Consider the following 20,860-nt stretch of genomic DNA (forward strand, 5'->3'; position numbering starts at 1 on the left):
TGGTATTTAATCACCACTGGGTTAATTATTTTTTGCGCTATAAATCAAAAAAGACTGAAAATTCGTTAAAAAAAAAAAAAAAATTCTTTGTTTCTGTTAAAATTTGTTTCAGAGTATTGGCAGAGTATTGGCACTGAGCAGCGCTGTGGGCACTACAGATCCAGCCCACAGCGCTGCTACAAACGATCTCTGCCCCTCTATCCTCGCACTGTACAGATCGGTACAGAGAGGGGAGGGAGGAACCGGTGTCATGACATGGCGCCGGTTTGTTTACAAGTGATCGCTCCATCATTTGACGGAGCGATCACATAAACGGCCGCTACCAGTGGCCATTTGCCGTGATGCACCAGGTCTTGTGGACCCGGCGGTCACGGATATTTCCGGATAGTCCCAGGGGGTGCGCGAGAGCAACATTCTGGGAGGACGTCCATGGACGCCCTCCCAGAATAAGCCGACCTCTCTGTAGCCGTCTTTCGGCTATGGCCGGTCGGCAAGTGGTTAAAGGGTAAAAAAATCTGTAAGATGAACTTACACAGGAGCCCTGTAGCTGCTGACATTTTTTTATATATGGTCACTTACCTGTCCAAGGATCCATTACTATCCTCATCTGAGCCGATTCATCAAATGGCTTCAGGTCCAGGTGCCGGCATCTTAACTTAAGAGAAACCGGTAGTGAAGCTTTGCGGCTTCACAGCCGGCTTCCCGCGGGGCTGCACTTTGTGAATGGTCCTGCAGTCTTCTGGGACCTGTGATGTGTCCAAGAAGGCTTTTGTGGAGGGGAATGAACTTCCGTTTGGATCACTATGGTCCAGCCAGTAGTAGTGAGCATATTTTAAAGGAGCTTTCCACTCTTTAGGAAAACTTTAAAAATATACCCTTGTGGACCACCATCTACACAGAAAAAAATGTTTCCTTTTCCACTGGCTAGTTATACTTTTTCATCTGTAGTGGCTCTCCTGTAGTGAGATCTCCTAAGCTCTGAGCCCCACTCACCTGTTTCAGCCAATATGATGGCTGGGTAGGGTAGTGGTCTAGTTTTGCATGTTCCATTTACTTCATGTGATAAAGAATGCAGTAGGTGAGGTAAGACACCTTTGTTTATGTTTGTAGGTAAAAGGGCGATGGCCAAAAACTCTGGAATGGGTATCTTATCACTATAATGAGTGTGTGCTTCTCAGATGTAAAATATTGATCATAGGAGAACATTATATGTAACTTTGGATTAAAAATGTATTCTTTGTTTCCTGAAAAAAATAATATATGCTTGGAGAAATATGTGGGTTCCCGCAGCTTGGGCAAAGAGAGACAATGGCAGAACTGCCTCTGTAGGCACTTTTCCATCTGTGCTTGCTAAAAATGGGACTTCTTTTGTACTGCATACAGATATTACTATTAACAGCGTTGGCAATTTTAAAAAGTGCTTTCTCAGTCTAATTCATAGATCACCATGGCTTTTATACAGATTGTTTAGAGAGCAGCTGATAAAACAGCATGAACTTCTTTATTTAGTGGATCTTGCTGATCTGAGATTAATTTGATTTATAACAACAGTGCAGTAGTAGACACAAGGTTTGGTAATTATAATATACTGCAGTGATAGTGGGGGGGTCGAGGGTTATTTAATGCCTGCATTGTGGATGTTGTCTGGTAAAGGAGCTCCAGCCAGATAATTGCTTGCTATGACAGCTCTCCTGTAAACAAAACACTGCATTGTTTGGGGCTACCGAGAAAATGTTCTTCGCTTTGAAGATTGCCTGACATCACGTACAGGCATAAATTTTTTGTATTTGTACTTACTACTAATACTCATATGAGTAATGTGTTCTTTGTTGGTCCAGAAATCTATATCTTCTTTTAAATCTCAAGAAAGATTTACTCTGTAATGACAAAACAATATAAGATTTGCCCCATGGTGGTCATTTTTAGTAGATAATTTGACAGCGGTTCAGCTCAGATGACGCTAGAATAATGAAACACATTGATTTATATCCTTCAAAAGGTTACAGCTGGTAAATAAAGGAGCTCCGTGGCTTAGGGATTTGTTTTAATGTCTGACTGGCTGTGCTGTTCTTTCAGTACATGCATTTTTGGCCATGGTGGCTATTTACATAGACTAATCACATACTGGCAGATTATGCAGAAAACCATTTATGAAGAGATTTGCCAAAAACAATCCAAAAGATGTCAAGTAAAATACTGTTAAGTACACCGGTGCCTTCTTACAACAGGTATTTAAAAATCATCACTTCTATCACCAGTCCTAAAGAACAGGAAACTTGTTGTTTATTAGTGGTCAGAGCCATATAGTTCATTTCACTGTCCCCTGTAAAAAGGGCCAGATAGTGCTTTTCATGTAAACTTGCCTTCTGTTTTCAGGCAGACATATCCAGGAAAATGTCAATAAAGACCTTTGTAGCTTGAAGTAATAAAAAAAAAAAAAAAAAAACACAACCAGGCAGAACCTGTTTTTCTACTGCAAGTTATTCATAGCCGCCCCCCCCCCCCCCCCAAAAAAAAAAAAATAAAGTTGCATTTAAAATGTACATTTTAGGCCTGAAAATATCCTAATTCCCTAACACATATTTTCAAAATAGACAAATTCTAGACTAAAAATATGGTAGTTTCAAATTTTTATGTTGCACATTCTTATTATATTCATACAAGTGAGGTTACGACAGACTGGTAACATACATATTGATTATTAACAGTATAACCAAGAACAGGAAGAGCAAGCAGTCAAACAAGTCAATACATATTGGTTACATTTAAAAACTGTACTGCTATTGTTTATTTTACCAACAGTACAAATACGTTAGCCATAGGTTTTCTGAGAATATATGTCTGTAAGAGTTCCGATATTGTATTCTTCCTACGGGATGATCCCTATTCGGAGGTCTAGTAAATGTGAGACAAATTACGTATTTAAGTTTAATCCCTTAAGGGTCTTCGGTTATCTCTTGTATTTGAGAGGATGATACTGTGATGAGCAGGCTTATGTTGCACATTCTATCATACCTACCGTCATAAATAACATTTGCAGGAAGGCACATGTGTACTATACAGTATTTTACTTAATGTGTTTTGGGTTAAATATGGCAAGCCTCTTCATAACTTTCATTTCTCAACAATCTGCCAGTATGTGATTTATTTATGTAAGTATGTGATGACTAAAAATGCTTGCTAATTTGTCTCTCCCCAATTCAAAAACCTTTACAGTTAGTCGGTTTAGAGGTAACCTTAAATGATGACCCTAGAATCATTCTTCTCACTCTGGCCTGCACAGTGAATAACCAGTATGTATTATTCAATCACTGTTTACTTGAAAATGTCCTAGGTATGAACATGTACTGTGTGCATTGGGGGGGGGGGGGGTCCTTTTAAATTTTTTCCCCTTTTTTTGCTATCAATGACAAGCCCCTGTGTTATAGTATGTTTACATGACCCATCATGTAGAGAAATCAGAGGTCTGATGTCTCTCCTATTTCAAACTGATTGATTGTGGACAACAGTTTTTTATGGGTTTGGATTGAGTAGAAGGATTAGAACTCCAGTTGGGTTTTTTATTTCTATCCTGGTCTCCTTTTCAGACCTTTACCCCCACATACATCTGTCCTGCTGAGACTATGGTTTCACCAGACAGGAAGTGATGGAAAAGTGGTCTGCAACCAGGACAGAGACCAAAATAAAAATCCATCGGGGATTCCAGCCTTCAAATCAACCAGTTCCTGCCTGCCCACAGTACATTTACTGTGAGCAGCTGGCATGGGCAAGCTGGATCACATAAACATGTCACCAGCTGGGGGGCATGCTGCGCACCGCTCCCGCTGCAGCTGTGTTTACCAGACAGTGGATTGCAGCTCCCGGAATTACATGATCGCTTTAGCATCATGTGACCACAATGTAAACACAACTGTTATAAGAGTGGATTTTATTCATAATAGCTGTGCTTAGTATTGTGATGCTGTGATTGGCCCACAGCTATCACATTGTACCTAGGACAATCATAGCACCTTGTATCATGCGATAGCTGTGGGCCCATCACAGCTGTTAGGAATGTAACCCAATCATGACAGTTCAAAACATTCATGACAGTTAAAAAAAAACAAACCCTAATCCCCCCCCCCCTCGAACACTGAACTACTCTAGTGAAAGTACGTTTATTTTATTTATTTTTTAACATACTATTACCAGTCAGTATCCCTGAACACTACATAACTAGTCATATGATAATGCTGTACTGCACTGGTGACAGTATGTTAAAAAAAATAAAATAAAATTGACAGGTAGAGTCTATCTGCTTTACATGATAGTCTAAACTTTTGAGGCAGTACCTTTTGCCCAGTTTCACTGCAGACTGCTTTGATACAACATTCTGTTTTTGTGGGATAAGCTGATTCTATCTCTGGATAGAATGATTCCTCGAGCACCAGACTGTCCCTAGCCTTTGGCTCTGGAGTCTGGGAAATCCTTTCTTTTCTTTATTTGGAAGATCCTCATGACAGATGCTAGCTTGTTGGGTGGGGAGGTGTCCTAGGCACCCTGTTAGTGCAGGGGACTTGGCTGTCTGAGGAGTCTTCTCTCCTTATCAACATCCTAGAACTTTGGGCAGTTTGGTGGTCTTTACAGCTGTGTGCTATCCTACTGGAAGATCATCCAATCTGAATTCAGTCAGACAGTGTACATGAATCATCAGGGAGCAACCATACTTTGCAGGAGAGTTAGATTGGATCCTGTCCTGGGCAGAACTTCTTGTTCCAGCCTTGTCAGGTGTGTACATTCCAGGTGCTCACAATTGGCAGACATATTTCTCAACCTGCAGTGCCTGGAGAGACCACCAGGGAAATGGTCTGTACACACAAAAGTGTCCTAGGACATGCGTAACATATGGCAGACGTGACGTGAACCTCATAGCCTGCAGGTTCAACAAGAAATTGGACACGTTTGTCTCCAAAAAAAGGGATTCTTTGTAGTGGAAAGCAGTTTCCCATGCTTGCCCACCCTCCTCCAAGAAAAAAAGTGATCACTGCAGCAGAGTGGGTGCACATTTACAGTGAGAATAAAGGATGAAAAACTGTATTCTGTGTAGAAACAATTTTTATTATCAGGGGCTGCAAATGGGGATTGGGCACATTTCGCTTAACCCATACTGCTAAAAAAAAGGTCATAATACCCAATGGTGCAAACAGGCCCTTTATTTTTTGCCCTTCTAGATGCCATACTAGCCATTAAGAACTTAAGTAATTTACCGTATTTATCGGCGTATAACACGCACATTCATTTTAAGAGGGAAGTTTCAGGAAAAAAACTAAAATTTTTAATAAGGAACTTTGAAGCAAAATAAGAGTCAGTGCCAATCTGCAGCCTCACCATTGCCATCAATGCCCATCTGCAGCCTCATTAGTCTACATCAATGCAGCCTCACCATTGCCATCAATGTAGCAGCCTTGCCATTGCCATCAATGCAGCAGCCTCACCACTGCGTTCAATGCAGCAGCCTCACCACTGCCATCAGTGCAGCCTGATCCATGCCCATCTGCAGCCTAGAGGGGACAGGGAGGGATTATACAGTGAGAATCTCCTATGATAGACAGAACAATGGCGGCCCAGGAGACGGGACCTTCTATTACAGAGGCCGCCAAGTAAACAGGAGATTCTCACTGTATTTAATATGACGGCGCTCATCCCGCCACCCTCCCAGTCCCCTCAGAGGCAGCTAAAATTGAAGTATTGGCGTATAACACGCACACGCTATTTGCACCCGATTTTCATGGTGAAAAAGTGAATACACCAATAAATACAGTATTTAAAAGACGGTTTAAGGGAGCTTGTTGATCGTGGGCAGGTGATGGCTAGATCGCATCCCTTGTTTCCTAATACCATCCGCTGCCCCACTGACACCAATTTCTGTTCTACTGACACCATCCACTGTTCTACAGACACTGTCTGCTGCTCTACTGACTGACATTGTCCACATTTAAGGTAGTGTAAGTATATATTTTTATGGTGACATTTGCTTTCTTATGTTTTTTTTTATAACTTTTCCTTACTATTTAGTAAGGCCTTGCTAGTTAATTTCTTTAAAAAAAAAAAAAAAAAGGGTGCCAAACCCCAGTGATCTTTGATCTTTCATGTTGCTCAGGTAGATCACCACCTCTCAAAGGTTGCCTAGCCCTGGTTTATGGCCCATATTGTTTCTACATGATTAAAACCGCTAAATCCTGCAGTTGTTTTGTTTATAATTTGTGATCATGCCTGAAGCCATCAGTCATATTACTGCTTGTTCTTAAGTTAGAACTTAAAATAGGATCAGTTGCTGTAATCTTAATATATGAAGTGGGTTTTATTAGTTTATTGTATCTGCTAAATTGCAGTAGTTTTCCACAGTTACCTGTAATTATTGTCAGGACCTTTGCAGGTCTTTTTCCTTTTCCTATTTTCCTTTCCCTTTCCTTTTGCTTTCCTTTCCGGCCCATTTTGTTCTTGACCCTTTTTTATTGTTAATATTTTTTTGGTAATTTAATATTTGTTGTTAATTTTTTTTCTTTTTCCCTTCAGATGTTTCAAGGAAAAAGAAAGGGGCATCAAGAAAGGAGAACGAAAAGACCTCAAAGAGGGACAGAAGTACAGAACAGCCTCACAAAGCCGGTTCAAGGAGTGAACACCACAAAGAGAGGCATAAAGATAAAAAACGCCACAAAGATAGTCCCAGTGATAGAGGATCAAGCAAATCAGACAAAAAGTCTGATAAGCACACAAAAAGATCGCATAGATGATCTTTTTTGTATTTTTAATGACACTTTTTTTTTTTTTTTTTTTTTAGCACAAAACGATGTTGGAAGTTGGATGCCATTAATGGACTGTACTAATATGCAGAAGCTGTATTTTAACAGCTGTGGCATGAAATGTATGCTTTTATGTTGTGGACCTATATTTTCATGTCTTGATTAAAACATTTTTTTAAGAGTTGGTGTTCCGTTGAGAATTTTAAAAATCCAGAATGGTATTTGGTGGATTTAGGACAACTTAAACTGCCAAATACACATGGGGGGCTGTTTTACTTGCCAAAACATTTAATTTCTATCCATCCAGTCCAGAAATTTGCACAGGCCCCCCACATATCTCAGTAATGCTGTTGACACCACTTTCCCTGTTATTGTTTTAGTCTGTAGAAGGAATACAGTGGTTTCCTCACTCTACCCCCAGCCTGAAGACTGGACAGTGAAAGAGCAGCAGCTGGCTGATTATTCTCTTGCTATGGGCATCATTGTAAAACACATGATCCGGTTCGCTCCAAAAATTATTTCCCGATCCCCCAGCAGGCAATCTGGTATTCCTTGGATCAACTACCCCTGGTGTTATTACCTCCTTTTTTTTAATCAGATTTGACTTAGAAAAGATTTTTTCAATCTTAAAAAATCTTAAAAAACAAACAAGACATACATAATACACCATGCAGGGCCTCAAGAGAAACAACATAATAGCAACACTTTGGAGCATACAGACAAAATAATAGGCACACGGGTAATTTCAGTAATAGAGTGGGATCAACCAGAGGCTGATATTCATAGCAAGACATCAATAAGGAAAAATGGCATATAACCCTATACATGTGCATCAATGCTTAGAACCAGAGAGAGTCTACCCCAGTGTGAGACACACAAACTCAAGCCAGATTGCATCAAACTTCCTCATTGAGTTTCTAGAAAATACATATTTTTTTCATCGGAGATAAGCTTATTAAAGTGGGATATCATAGGAGATAAGATTATTAAGGTTGGAGATAAAGTAGGAGGGTGTGAGGAGGTCCAACTAGGGGAGTTTGTCTACGAGCCACAAAAAGAGCGCATGTATTTATGTGAATGTAAACGAGACTTTACAATCACATAAGATGAGTCGTCAAGGTAGCCCAGTAGGCATGCAATTGGTTCAACAGGAATATTCACCTCCAAGAGCCCATTAAGTGTACCCACCACCTCTGCCCCAGAGATGGGGCCAATATCCTGCTCCCTCCTTACCCTGGAAAAGATAGGGGAATTTCAGTAGAAATGTAGCTAGCAAATCCACATACATATCATAAATAAGACCCGTGGTAGAGGTTGCGTGTACTATTTTGTCCAGAGTAGGCGTGGGAGAAAAAGACACTAAAGCTGAGGGAAATTGGGCTCGTAACGCATGACGCAGCAGAAGAAATTGAATAAACCACCTTGGATGTAGGGATAAAGCCGTACCTCTAAATATTAATATACAGCTATATTTGCTCTAACTGTGAGGAAGCCTTTCCGTATGTACAGGTTAAATCTCTTTTCCTCCAGCCATAAAGAGTGCGCCCTTGTGCTCTGTGATGACCTGAAAGTGTATAACTCTACACCAAATTCACTATGTGGACCACTTATGTGTTTGTACATGTTAATCCTATCCCCCCCTTAATCTCCTCTACTCAAGAGAGAATTAATTCATTTCAGCTAATCTTTCATCAAGCTCCTTGCTGCGAGGGCACTCATCAGGAGGGAGGAGCTCCAGCCAGGGACCCGTGAAGAGGAGAATCAGCTGCTCTGTGCAAAACCAACTACACAGAGTAGGTAAGTATATGTTTGTTATTTTAATTGAAAAGATAAAAACGAGACTTTACAATCACTTTACGCATAGAATTGCCAAACTCGTTATATACTCCTGGACTAAAAATCTAATAACGTTATTATTTATGGTATTAAGATTTGAACATGCACTATGGACACAGATTTAGCCGTTGTGATATATAACTTCTTTTATAAATCCAAGTTTCATTTAATATTGCTTTTTGACAAACAGAAGTGCAATGTTAAAATATAAAAGAAACCTGTAAACTCTGTTGGTTGTAATGCCATTGCACTTATTACCTGAATATATTACCAACATGAAATATTAACTACTTCCCACCCGGCCACTGCACATAAACGGCCGGGTGGTCCTTTCCTCGTTCTGAGTGGACGTTCAGGAAAGTGCCTCATGGGCACGCTGCAGCTCGATCCTGTGATCACTTTGATCACAGGATACAGCTGAGCAGAGATCGGGATATGGGCGCTGTGATTGGCCCTCCCGATCACCTGATGGCTGTGTCCAATCACAGCCATCGCAATGTAAACAGAGACGCGTGTCTCTGTGACAGGTCTCGCCACCGAGCTCAGTGCGGGGGGGGGGGGGGTGAATCTGCAGATCTGTGACAGCTCTCTGTGTGAGGATGATTTTACACAGAGAGCTTGTTACAGATCACCCCACAAAGTACACCAAGCACCACTGATATACCCCTGTCCCTATACACAATTCAGTGTCCCAATAAAAAAATCTGTCTGTCCCCCATCACTGCCAACACCAAATAAACACTGATTTGGGTTATTTTACAAAAGAAATATAGCAGCATCATTTTTGGTCAAAATGTATCAAGAGAAATGCTTATTTGCTAAATTTTATAACAAACTAAGAAAAATTCACTTTTTTGGAAAATTTTTGGTCTTTTTTTTTATTTGTAGCACAAAAAATAAAAACCCCAGCGGTGATTAAATACCACCAAAAAAAAACTATTTGTGTGAAAAAATTATAAAAGTTTTATTTGGGTACGGTGTTACATGACCGCGCAATTGTCATTCAAAGTGTGACAGCGCTGAAAATTGGTCTGGGGAGGAAGGGGGTTAAAGTGCCCAGTATTGAAGTGGTTAAGAAAAAAAGAAAAGCCTTTTTCTTTTTTTAGCAGCTTAGATGTCCTCTATTTATTCTTACGTGGTAGTGCAGTGTTAATTTTTATGTAAAATTTCGATTTAGTTTTAGTCGGCCTTTGACTAAAATGTCATTTTAGTTTTAGTCGTATTTTAGTCATCTAAATTTTTTTAGTTTTAGTTGTATTTTAGTCTAATAAAATCTCCAGTACCTGTGCTAATTTTGTCAACAAAATAACACTGCTCATAGCTGAGCTCCTCCAAAGTTGTTCTAAATGGACAACTTTGTTTTAAAAAAAAAAGCGTTTTCATTTTCTTTCCACATTTTCCAAAAACCTGTGAAAAAAACTGACATGTTCAAAAGACTCATTATGCCTCATAGATTATACATTGGGGTGTTTACTTTTCTAAATGGGGTCATTTTGTAGGCGTCTCCATTGTCCTGGTGCTTCAGGGCCTTCAAAAGTGTGATTGGTTGTCAGGAAATTAGATATGTAATTTATGCTCCTAGACCGCCTGGAGGTGCTACTTGCATGTTGGACCTCTCTATGTGGCCAGACTGTGTAAAAGTCTCACACGTGGTATCACTATACTCAGGAGGAGTAGCAGAATGAATTTTGGGTGGAATTTGTGGCATGCACATGCCATGTGAGAGAACCTGTTAATATGACAACTTTAAAAAAACTCACCATGTCTCTTACTAGATACCTTCTAGATATCTAGGAATGTCTACCTTCCAAAAAGGGGTATTTGTATTGTCCTGGCTTGTTAGTGTCTCAAGAGATAGGCTGTCAGTACATCAGGTGTCCTCAATTTTCAATGATTAGCATCATAGCTAGTAGACACTATAACCTTCACACAGACCAAATAATATACACGTATTTGGGTTATTTTTACCAAAGAGATGTAGCAGTATAAATTGTGGCCAAAATTTAAGAAGAAAAATGACTAATTTGCAACATTTTATAACAAACGTGAGAGCACAGAAAGCTGAAAATTTTGCCTGGTTAGGAAGGGGGTTTAAGTGCCCAGTGAATAAGTGGTAAAGTCCAGCATGATCAGCTAATTAAAATAAATCCAGTTTCTTCCTCAAACTAACATATGTCTGGTGTCTCTGGTATTGTCAGAAGGCACAATCTTTTTTTTCTTACATTGGAAGGACTTTTTTTTTCTTATGTTTGAAAGTATTTCTTACAACCCAGTATTCTGGGTTGTTGGTCTCCAAAGGAATTAATGATTTCAATTAATATCCTGGAGTTTTAAGCATTTTGTCTTTTGTTACTTTGGATACCCCCTTCTCCCTTCTGATTGGCCATCTGATCTGGGTTTAATCAGCAATGCCACAGTTGTGGCTTACACCACCCATCCAGGTGGAACAAAGCCTATTCTGAACTAACCAGAGATACATGTTGCATAAAATTTCGCAGAACACATTCTCAGGGTATAACACTGGCCAGACAGTCCAGTATAACCCCTCCCAAGCCTAGCGTACCTCAGTTTTTTTTTTTTTTTTGCTAGCATCCTAGGAGAATGGATGTCGTCTCTCTTCTGAGAGAGGAAAACATATTTCTCTTTTTGTCTGCTAGCACATTTCAGTAGTTGCTGCAGAGCCTCTGGATCCTGCTCTGAAGAATTGCAACATGGTCTGTAATGTGCCTTCTGGGCAGGCCCAGGGCCGTGGTACACCTGTCCAGAGAAGTATGTCCACCACAAAGGCAAAGACTGCTGGATAGGGAATGTTCCCTGGATTATGCCTATCTGCTTGGTGGGGACCCCAGGAAGTTTTTGGAACACTGCTGTGGTAGGTCAGGGCTTCAGTCCTTAGGTGAGCCTGAATGTGCCGATCCCTTAAAAAGGTAATCTCAAGAAAGCCAGCTGTGACACTTTCTATTACAGTATCATTACAGAAGAGGCTCCACTTTTTGAATTTGTTGCCATTGGATAGAATCCCTGTCCATGTGCCTACATTGATACTGTGCAGCCTCTTTCTGGTTGTTCGTACTTCACATGCACGTGCCATTTTAGACTTGACACGCTGACTGGCTCACTCTCTTCGACCATCTGTGCAGCAACTCTAGCACCCTGATCTCCATAACGTGGTCAGGCTCCTTGCTGCCTCCAGTGACTAGTTACATATGGCATTAACCCTTGTGGGAATCCATCACATGCAGGCTTCCTATGGCAGATCATAAGAACAAGTGGGCTGCCCTGCCAGCCTTGCTGGCTCATAACCTGCTAACAGCTGCAGAGGGATTTTGCAGCGCTTCTCCTAGAGGTCCTGACAATGCCCCTGACCACTGTCCCTTGAGGCTCCTTTAACCTCTTCAGGGTTGCCCCCTCCTCTTATAAAGGGAATGTTTTTTGCTAAGATACCTGAGTTTGGGGAAAAATGTTATCCAGGATGACTGTCTTTTTTTTGGTACACAAGAAATCTGTCTACTGACATGTCCCATCATACTTGGATGGATGCAGCATCGTTGCGATGCTGCATCTGTCCCCCGGCGCCTCTACACTGAAAACTGAGCGACCGAACATCGCTGAAGGCTCAGTTCTGACAGCTCCCCAAGCAGAGAGCTGCTGACTGTCAATCAGCATTTCTCCGCTCTGCTCCACGCTCACTGGAGCTCTGAGCTGTGGAGGGGCAGGGAGCAGCCGCCTCAGCAGCTCGCTGAGACGGGTGTCAGTCCAGGTACTTGGCAGATCCCGACTTCCATTGTCGCAAAGACGCAATACCTGGACTGATTCCTGTGACTTCACAGGAGTGCAATAACGAATTGCACTCCTGTGACCCGTAGGAGAAGCCCAGCCAAACGAGCTTAGGCTGGACTTCTCCTTTTAAAGTGGAGGGCCACCCTGGAAAAAAAAATTCCACCAAAAATCCTAAAAAAAATGTAAAAAAAAAATTTGAAAAAAATTTTTTTTATATACTTACCTAAACCCTTGTTGCTAGGCAGTCTTCCTAATCTGCTTCTTCCTATTCCACAGTGTGTTCTCCTCGGTGAGCGGCCCCGTGGTCTTCTGGGAACTGTGTATGTTCCCAGAACACCACGGGGCCATTCACAGATCGCCGCGCCACTCGCGCGTGCACAGTAGGAAACTGGCAGTGAAGCCGCAAGGCTTCTAATCCTGTCCAGTCTGACTTTTCCTTTCTTCCCAAGCATTTTGCTCAGCATGGCCTTGTTCTCACTTGCAGGCCCTGTCCCAAAACTTTCCGTTGTTACCATGTCCATCTGCTAGATCTTAGATGTCTGGTTCTCTTGCATGTGTCCTTACTCTATTGTATAGTCAAGTAGCAGATATTTTTAACCAAATCTCCAGAATGAGCCTACTGTGAGTGCACATGCAAAGGACCATTTGACTTAAATTTCAGTCTACAGAGCTTTGGTGCTGTAGAAATGTCTCTTGCATATGCCCTTTGATGGGGAGAGCCTTTTTGGCAAGCGTATGGGGGGAGGAATATACACTTTTACTCCAAGCCATACAGCTCCACAAACAAGTCCTCCTCCGTGAGGGAGCGCTCCCGCTTATCAAACTGAACAACATCTCCACAAAGATTGGTGAACCTTCACACTGCTTTGACACGGCTCCTCTCTCAAGGTCTATAACCATTGTTCCAGAAAAGTTTCAAAGTTTCTATCCAAACCTGTTTACCATCCTTAAAGCTAAAGTGGGTATTTGCCCTATACTGGATTTAAAGGTTCCCAACACACTCCTTCAGGTACAAAATTTCTGTATGAAATTCGCCTGGTCTGTAATTGCTTCCCTCCATCCTGGAGACTTTCTGCTCTTGTGGTATTCAAGGATGCTTGCTTTAGGCCTATCTTGATTATAAGTTTACCTGTAGGTACACGTTTAAATACAGACTTTACCACTGCTTTAAAGGTAAGTACTGACACCACTTCCCTATGTTACAGTTTTAGTATACAACCCAACAATGGTGGACTTTACTGGTCATGCATACCATAATCATGTATAAAAGAATCTTCATTTATTTCATACAATCGCATCATAAAAAATAACGTACTCCCACTATGCTATTCATATAAAATATACACTCGTACTTAATCTTCTTGATGCATTTCCAAGAACAAGCCTGCTTCCTCAGAAGTATAGGGAAAATGCAGATCTAATATAATATAATACCATGCATGGCTGAGGAAGTAGGCTTGTACTGGGAAACACGTCAAGAAAATTACCATTCTCCTACTATCTTTTGACATTGCATTTTCTAGAAGGAAGAAGAGTTGGGTAAATTGAGATGCTGCAATGAACCCATTCATATTTACCGTTTGCAGTAAAGCAGGTGGCACTTTAGGTTTTTTACAAATCTATCACTATTAACTAAATGAATACTGTGTTGTTTACATTGCCAAATACATACAAAGCTAATGGAGTCAAAACCTGTAAAAAGCATCTTAAAACATTATAGTATGCGTTTTATACATCTGGCCATCATAATGCGTAGGAGCTGATTAATTCTTCTGAATATGTTATATGGTGCTTACTATGATAGCATATGATGTATCCTATTGAAGTAATGCTTCTCTATCAGTTCTGGTTATTGGCCACATCATTTTACACATGTGACACTAACTTAAACACCTGATTGTCCCATGCAATTTCAAATAAAATCTTAATTCTAATCACATTTTTTTTTAACACCGAAGATTTTAACCTTGAAGCATTTTTTAAACTCTCCTCAATGAATATACTTGAGGATATTTTTATCACTTTAATCCATCTATATGTTTTCTAAAGGTTATGGATAGAAATAGCATAAAGCAATTTAGTCACCCGCTATATTTAGCATACTACATAATTATATTTGTGGCAAAGCTCCCTGTTATTTTTACTACTTAATCATCTATTACACTGGGTGGAGTGCTTAGCTGTTTTGCCAGTATAGTCTGTGCATCATCTATACAAACTGAAGGAAAGTATATGAGCTGTCCATGGTATCCAATTAGGTGCTTGCTTTATATAGTCTAACCTGTCCTAGAAGAACTGGCCACTAGAAACCAATTGGTTAAGTTGGGTAATGCTAACACTTTCTTTAAAATGATCACATGACAGAAATGTAGACTTTAGTCTCTTTTTTTTGAATACATTGTTGGTTTTATAGCTCTTACTGCGCATCATAAGCCTGTTTTTGGGTGGATTAAAGCCTCTGTCAGGATAATCACCATCTCTGTGTGTTCTGGTGACCATTGTTACCAAGACTAAAGTGAGGGGAAACTCCATTTTGAGTTCCAAGTCCTGGAATCCAAGAAAACATTTCCAGTAAGGGCATCTGTTCCAGTGACAACTAAGGGAGATTTTCTCTTGGCTCTTATATCATTTAGTTTGTTGTAGTAAAGTAATATACACTGTTAGCCATCAATAAAGAAAGTTTGGCGTTTAAACAATATCCTCTATTGGCTAGCTTATTCTTGTAAGCTTTCAGGGATGCTTTAGATCCCTTCTTCAGGCTTTCTACTATTGTAAAGCCTGAAGAAGGTTCTGAACGCGGTGACGTAAAACACGTACGTTGGGACTATAAGCGGGGCAGTAGCAAATAGCTTTCGTCTCTTAATTTATTCTGAGCATGCGTTGCACTTTGTGCGTCGGAATTGTCCACACATGGTTGGAATTTACGCGAGCGGATTTTGTTGTCGGAAAATTTTATAGCCTGCTCTCAAACTTTGTGTGTCGGAAATTACGATCGAAAAAGTCCGATGGAGCCCACACATGGTCGGAATTTCCAACAACAAGCTCCAATCGCACATATTCCATCGGAAAGTCCGACCGTGTGTACAGGGCATAACAGTGTTAATCATAGTACAGCAGGCAAATATTAGGAATAGGAAATGTTGGGTTTACATATTTTTTAATCTGATCAGAGACTCCCCTAATAACTGTATATGACCACCAAGTTTCCATTTGTCATAATTCAACATACAGTATATAGAACATTCTATTTTTGTACAATTTATAATACCAGGAGGAGATGTACCATTGACTATTCTGTATGTATTGCATAAAATAAAGATTTAAAAAAAAGGATGATGTCTATTGTTTTTCCTACTGCGGACATAAACTAGCAAATAGATTAATAAATAATAAATTATAGCACAGGGCCTTCTGTGTAACCCTAAACTGGTAACCTGTAGACATTTTTAAAGCGTCGCCTATGGAGATTTTTTAGCATCGTAGTTTGTTGCCATTCCACGAGCGTGCGCAATTCCAAAGTGTGACATGTTGGGTATCTATTTGCTCAGCATAACATCATCTTTCACATTATAGAATATAGAAATAAATTTCACATTATAGAATATAGAAATAAATTGGAATAACTTTACGTTTTTTTTATTATCAATGAAAGTGTTTTTTTTTTTCTAAAAAAAAAAAAAAAAATGCGTTTGAAAGACCACTGTTTGGGGGTAAGTAATTTTCTAGCAAAAAATACAGATTTTAACGTGTAAGCAACAAATGTCAGAAATGGGCTTACGCATGAAAGGGTTAAGTTACTGAAAGGATTTTGAACATTTAGACCTGCTTTATTTTTGTGGTGGTAAAGCCTTAAGGTTTTTCACCTTTTATGCATTCCAGGCAATAAGGTGAAAAAACCTTCTGTGCTGCAGCTTCCCCCCCAGACCCCCCCTCTTTTTCTTACCTGAGCCTGATCCGATCCAGCAATGTGCATGAGTGCAGCGACTCTAGCCGCTGTCTCTCACCTCATTGGACAGATTGATAGCAGCAGGAGCCACTGCTGTCAGTCAAATCCTGTGACATGTGAGCGGGGGGGGCAGGGCTGAGTCCCACTGTCTGTGTCAATGGACGCAGCAGTGGGACTCGAGAGTGAGCCCACACGGGTGCCTCCAGAGAAAGCGCTTTCTGTGGGGGCACCTGATGAAGAAGAGGGGATGGCGCGCCAGCGAGGGACCCCAGAAGAAGAGGATCAGGGCTGCTCTGTGCAAAACTATTGCACTGAGCATGTAAGTATAGGCATGTTTGTTATTTTTATTTAAAAAAAAAAGGTTTACAACCACTTTAAGTGGGCTGACAACAATGCCTCAACACAAGAGAAGAGACATACACTTTTTTTTTTTTTTTTAACACAATGCTGTGTTGTGGTGTTGGCCACTACAGTAGAACATTGGGGTGTAACACAGGATTGTACAATCACTGCTGTGACATGCTGTAAAATGCAGTAGTGAGTGAGCGCTGTCACCATAAAAAAAAAAGATGCGTGTTACTGGCAAGATCACCAGATGGAGAAAAACTGTAAAAAATAAATTAAAAAAAATAAAACTAATTCAGCCACGACATTTAAAGCAGAATGATAGCCTTTCATAAAAAAAAAAAAGTGTTGCAGCACTTAATTACAGGCAGTCCCCAAGTTACAAACATCCGAGTTACATACAACTCATACTTACAAACGGAGGGAGACAACAGGAAGTGAGAGGAAATCTTCCCCTAGAAAGGGAAATTCACTCCTGTAATGCCACGTACACATGATCAGAAATTCCGTCAGAAAAAACTTGGATGGTTTTTCCGACGGAATTCCGCTCAAGCTTGCCTTGCATACACACGGTCACACAAAAGTTCTCTGAACTTTTAACCGCCAAGAACACGGTGACGTACAACACTATGATGAGCCGAGAAAATGAAGTTCAATGCTTCCGAGCATGCGTGATTTTTTGCGCGTCCAAATTGCATACAGACGAACGCATTTTCGGATAGGAACTTTTTCCGACCGAAAAATAGAGAACATGCTCTCAATCTTTTGCTGGCTGGAATTCCAGCAAAAGTCCGATGGAGCATACACACAGTCGGAATTTCTGACCAAAAGCTCACATCCAACTTTTGCTGGCAGAATTTCTGATTGTGTGTATGGGGCATAATGTCCTGTACACACAAGCGGACCTTTCGACAGGACTGGTCCAACGGACTGAATCCGGCGGACAATCCGACCGTGTGTGGGCTTCAGCGGACTGTTTGTCGAAAATCTGACAGACTTTAGATTTGGAACATGTTTCAAATCTTTACGTCGGAACTCCGCCGGACCCAGTTCCTATTGAAAAATCTGCTCGTCTGTATGCTAGTCCGACGGACGAAAACCGATGCTAGGGCAACTATTGGCTACTGGCTATGAACTTCCTTATTTTAGCCCGGTCGTACATCATCACGTACGAATCCGTCAGACTTTGGTGTGATCGTGTGTAGGCAAGTCCTTTCATTCGGAAGTCCGTTGAAAGTCCGTCGGAAAGACTGTCGGAGCTTTGTTGCCGAAAAGTCCGCCTGTGTGTACAGGGCAAAAGAGTTATCATGGGGAAAAAGGTGCCTCCAGAGAAGCTTCATCACCAATCCTTGTTTCCTTAACCACTCAAAATTTTCTAAATCCAATTGTCACAGGGGCAGAAAGTGTGGTGAAATCTTCTGAACTGGGGCACAGACAGCACTGGGGTGTTAATCTTTCCTTATGCTACACAAAAAACGTAATTATTTTTTTGGCTGGAGTTACACTGAAAAAAATTTACCTGTTCCAACTTACATACAAATTCAGCTTAAGAACAAACCTACAGAATCTTGTTTGTAACCTGGGGACTGCCTGTATAAGCGCATCTGTACTTACAGTTTTCTCGTAGTCCCCCTACAAAGTCCCACAAGTCCCTGCCACTGAAGTCCACTTACTGCAGTCTCCTGTGATGGTGTGGCTACAATGCTGCACTGTTCCTAAATTCAGAGCAGAGTTGCCTCTCTCATGTAGGCTGTTCCTGCTTGCACTACAATGGGATAAAAAAATGTTGCTGTGGCTGTTATCATTTGCATTGCTAATTGACAACCCAGTAGCTTAATTGGCCCTTGCTCACACCTAGTTCTGCCCACTGCTTTGTGATACTGGAACCCTCCCGCTGTAAACTGAAGTTTCTTGAAAAGGGGGACATGTGAGAAACAAAGGAAGACTTTGGCTCTCTCAGTGAAGGTAAAGGAAGTGCTTTATTTACTAAATGAGATATGTGCATTACAGAGTACCTTTATTTAGTCTTTGTTTAGACTGTCATACAGGACCTTTAGTTGCTGTAATCTTCAATATATTACGTTTTTGTTGTTGGTTTTAGATACACTTTAAGGGTCTTCCAATAATGACTCTTATGCCCCATACACACGGTCGGATTTTCCGACGGAAAATGTGTGATAGGACCTTGTTGTCGGAAATTCCGACCGTGTGTGGGCTCCATCACACATTTTCCATCGGATTTTCTGACACACAAAGTTTGAGAGCAGGATATAAAATTTTCCGACAACAAAATCCGTTGTCGGAAATTCCGATCGTGTGTACACAAATCCGACGGACAAAGTGCCACGCATGCTCAGAATAAATAAAGAGATGAAAGCTATTGGCCACTACCCCGTTTATAGTCCCGACGTACGTGTTTTACGTCACCGCGTTTAGAACAATCGGATTTTCCAGCAACTTCAACTTTGTGTGACGGTGTGTATGCAAAACAAGTTTGAGCCAACATCCGTCGGAAAAAATCCATGGATTTTGTTGTCGGAATGTCCGAACAAAGTCCGACCGTGTGTACGGGGCATTACTCTGCATATTTTACCTGGGTAAGTGCCACTGAAAGTTCTAAAGTATCAGCATAACAATCAGATTTCAGACATTTTCAGACATCAGCGATGGCATCCTACATTTTTTTGCTTATGACGGCTTTAAGTAGAACATTTTTCTGAGTATGTGGGAGAACTTGGAAAGAATGAAAACATGGCTTTAGGAAATATAATTTAATACATTAAATTCATTTTTCAACACCACACATATTAACTGCTGCACCCACAATTTTGTCTTTAATTATCCTAAAATGTTCACATTGCAAACTGCCAGAGCAACCTCTAAACTGGCTTCTTTCTGTATCAGAATATTCTACGTCTGTTTCCAGCCATGTGAGATATTGCAGGTGCAGATACTATTTTTAGTACAGCCATTACAATGTATCTTGTAGCTGCCTGAGGTCACAGAAGTAGCATATTTAAAACAATGCCATCCCAAGCCCTGTTGTCAAAGTTATAGAATACAACAAGGTCTAGATATCTTTTTTTATTGTAATGCTCATCATGTGCACTGAAAAAGTCATTTGGGGCTGATTCATGGGAGCCAGAAGAAATAAAATTAGCACAAAATCGGAGTTGTTATTAATTGTCCAATTATAATTCTTATTCTATCTTTATGTATAATATAGGGTTGCATAACTTATTCTCTATTTGGTGTCAATAAAAGATATTTATGGTATTTTTATAAATATTTTTTCTTTCTTTTGAAATTCTTTCTCCTTTTCTTTCTTTCCTCTCTCTGGTAAATATTCATATTGAGTACTAATATTTAGTATTTTCAGTACAGCCCTCGTCAGGAAGATCATTTTCAGTTTCCTGTTTGTTGTTACAAAACTCAATAGCTCAAACTAAAATGAGTCAGGCCAGAGACCAACAACTGCTGTGCTGTCTCTACTGAAAACCCATAGTGTCACATATTACATGGGTGTTTAAAAAACAAAGATTAACAAAGGCTATGTTGCCCCTTAGTTCACTGATGCCACATGATGAAACATGTAGGCTGGTGCCCCAATGATGTCATGTTAATGAAACGCGTAGGCTATGGCTTTGGCATGGCTTTTCGGAACTGAGAAAGAGACTGCTATCAACTTGAGGAGCTAGATTTGCAAGCAGTATCCATATGCATTCACCCTAGTGTCCGCAGATGAGTGAAATTTAAATCGGCATATATACTTTCTATGCCTATATTATGATGTGAGTGGCACTTTATTTACATGATTTTAACAATAAAGCAAGAGTAACCACTATTTTGGATTTTATTGTATTTTATACATGTGTACTACACTGACCTATCCACCATCTGAGTATAATGGTTAATATCTCAGAGGTTAAAACGGGAGTCATTTGTTTGAAATGGTCATACTGAGGAGATGTGGATCTGTGTAATTACAAAGCAGTGTGTTTTGGCCTTTGTTGCGAGGGTCAATATACTGAGTATTCAATATACTTTGTACACCCAAAGGGGGGGGTTTGCAGTGGTGGAGGCTTTCAGCTTTCATGTATCTTCTGCACTTGCTTGGAGTGATCTCACATTGACTTTATCACCAGATGTGTTAACATTTATTTTCCCATAC

The 20,860-nt window shown here is 40.5% G+C and overlaps 1 protein-coding gene across 1 annotated transcript in view; it reads left to right on the top strand.

Annotated features, from left to right (window-relative positions):
• Nucleotides 1-6,963, top strand: part of CWC22 (CWC22 spliceosome associated protein homolog) — a 140,390-nt gene extending 133,427 nt beyond the window's left edge. The window contains exon 19 of the mRNA XM_073633752.1: nt 6,556-6,963. Within this exon, the coding sequence (XP_073489853.1) occupies nt 6,556-6,773 (218 nt within the window). The 3' untranslated portion in view covers nt 6,774-6,963. The remainder of the gene's footprint in view (nt 1-6,555) is intronic.
• Nucleotides 6,964-20,860: the final 13,897 nt, after the last annotated feature.

This window comes from Aquarana catesbeiana, linkage group LG06, assembly GCF_042186555.1.
Source record: "Aquarana catesbeiana isolate 2022-GZ linkage group LG06, ASM4218655v1, whole genome shotgun sequence".
NCBI classification, from domain to species: domain Eukaryota; kingdom Metazoa; phylum Chordata; class Amphibia; order Anura; family Ranidae; genus Aquarana; species Aquarana catesbeiana.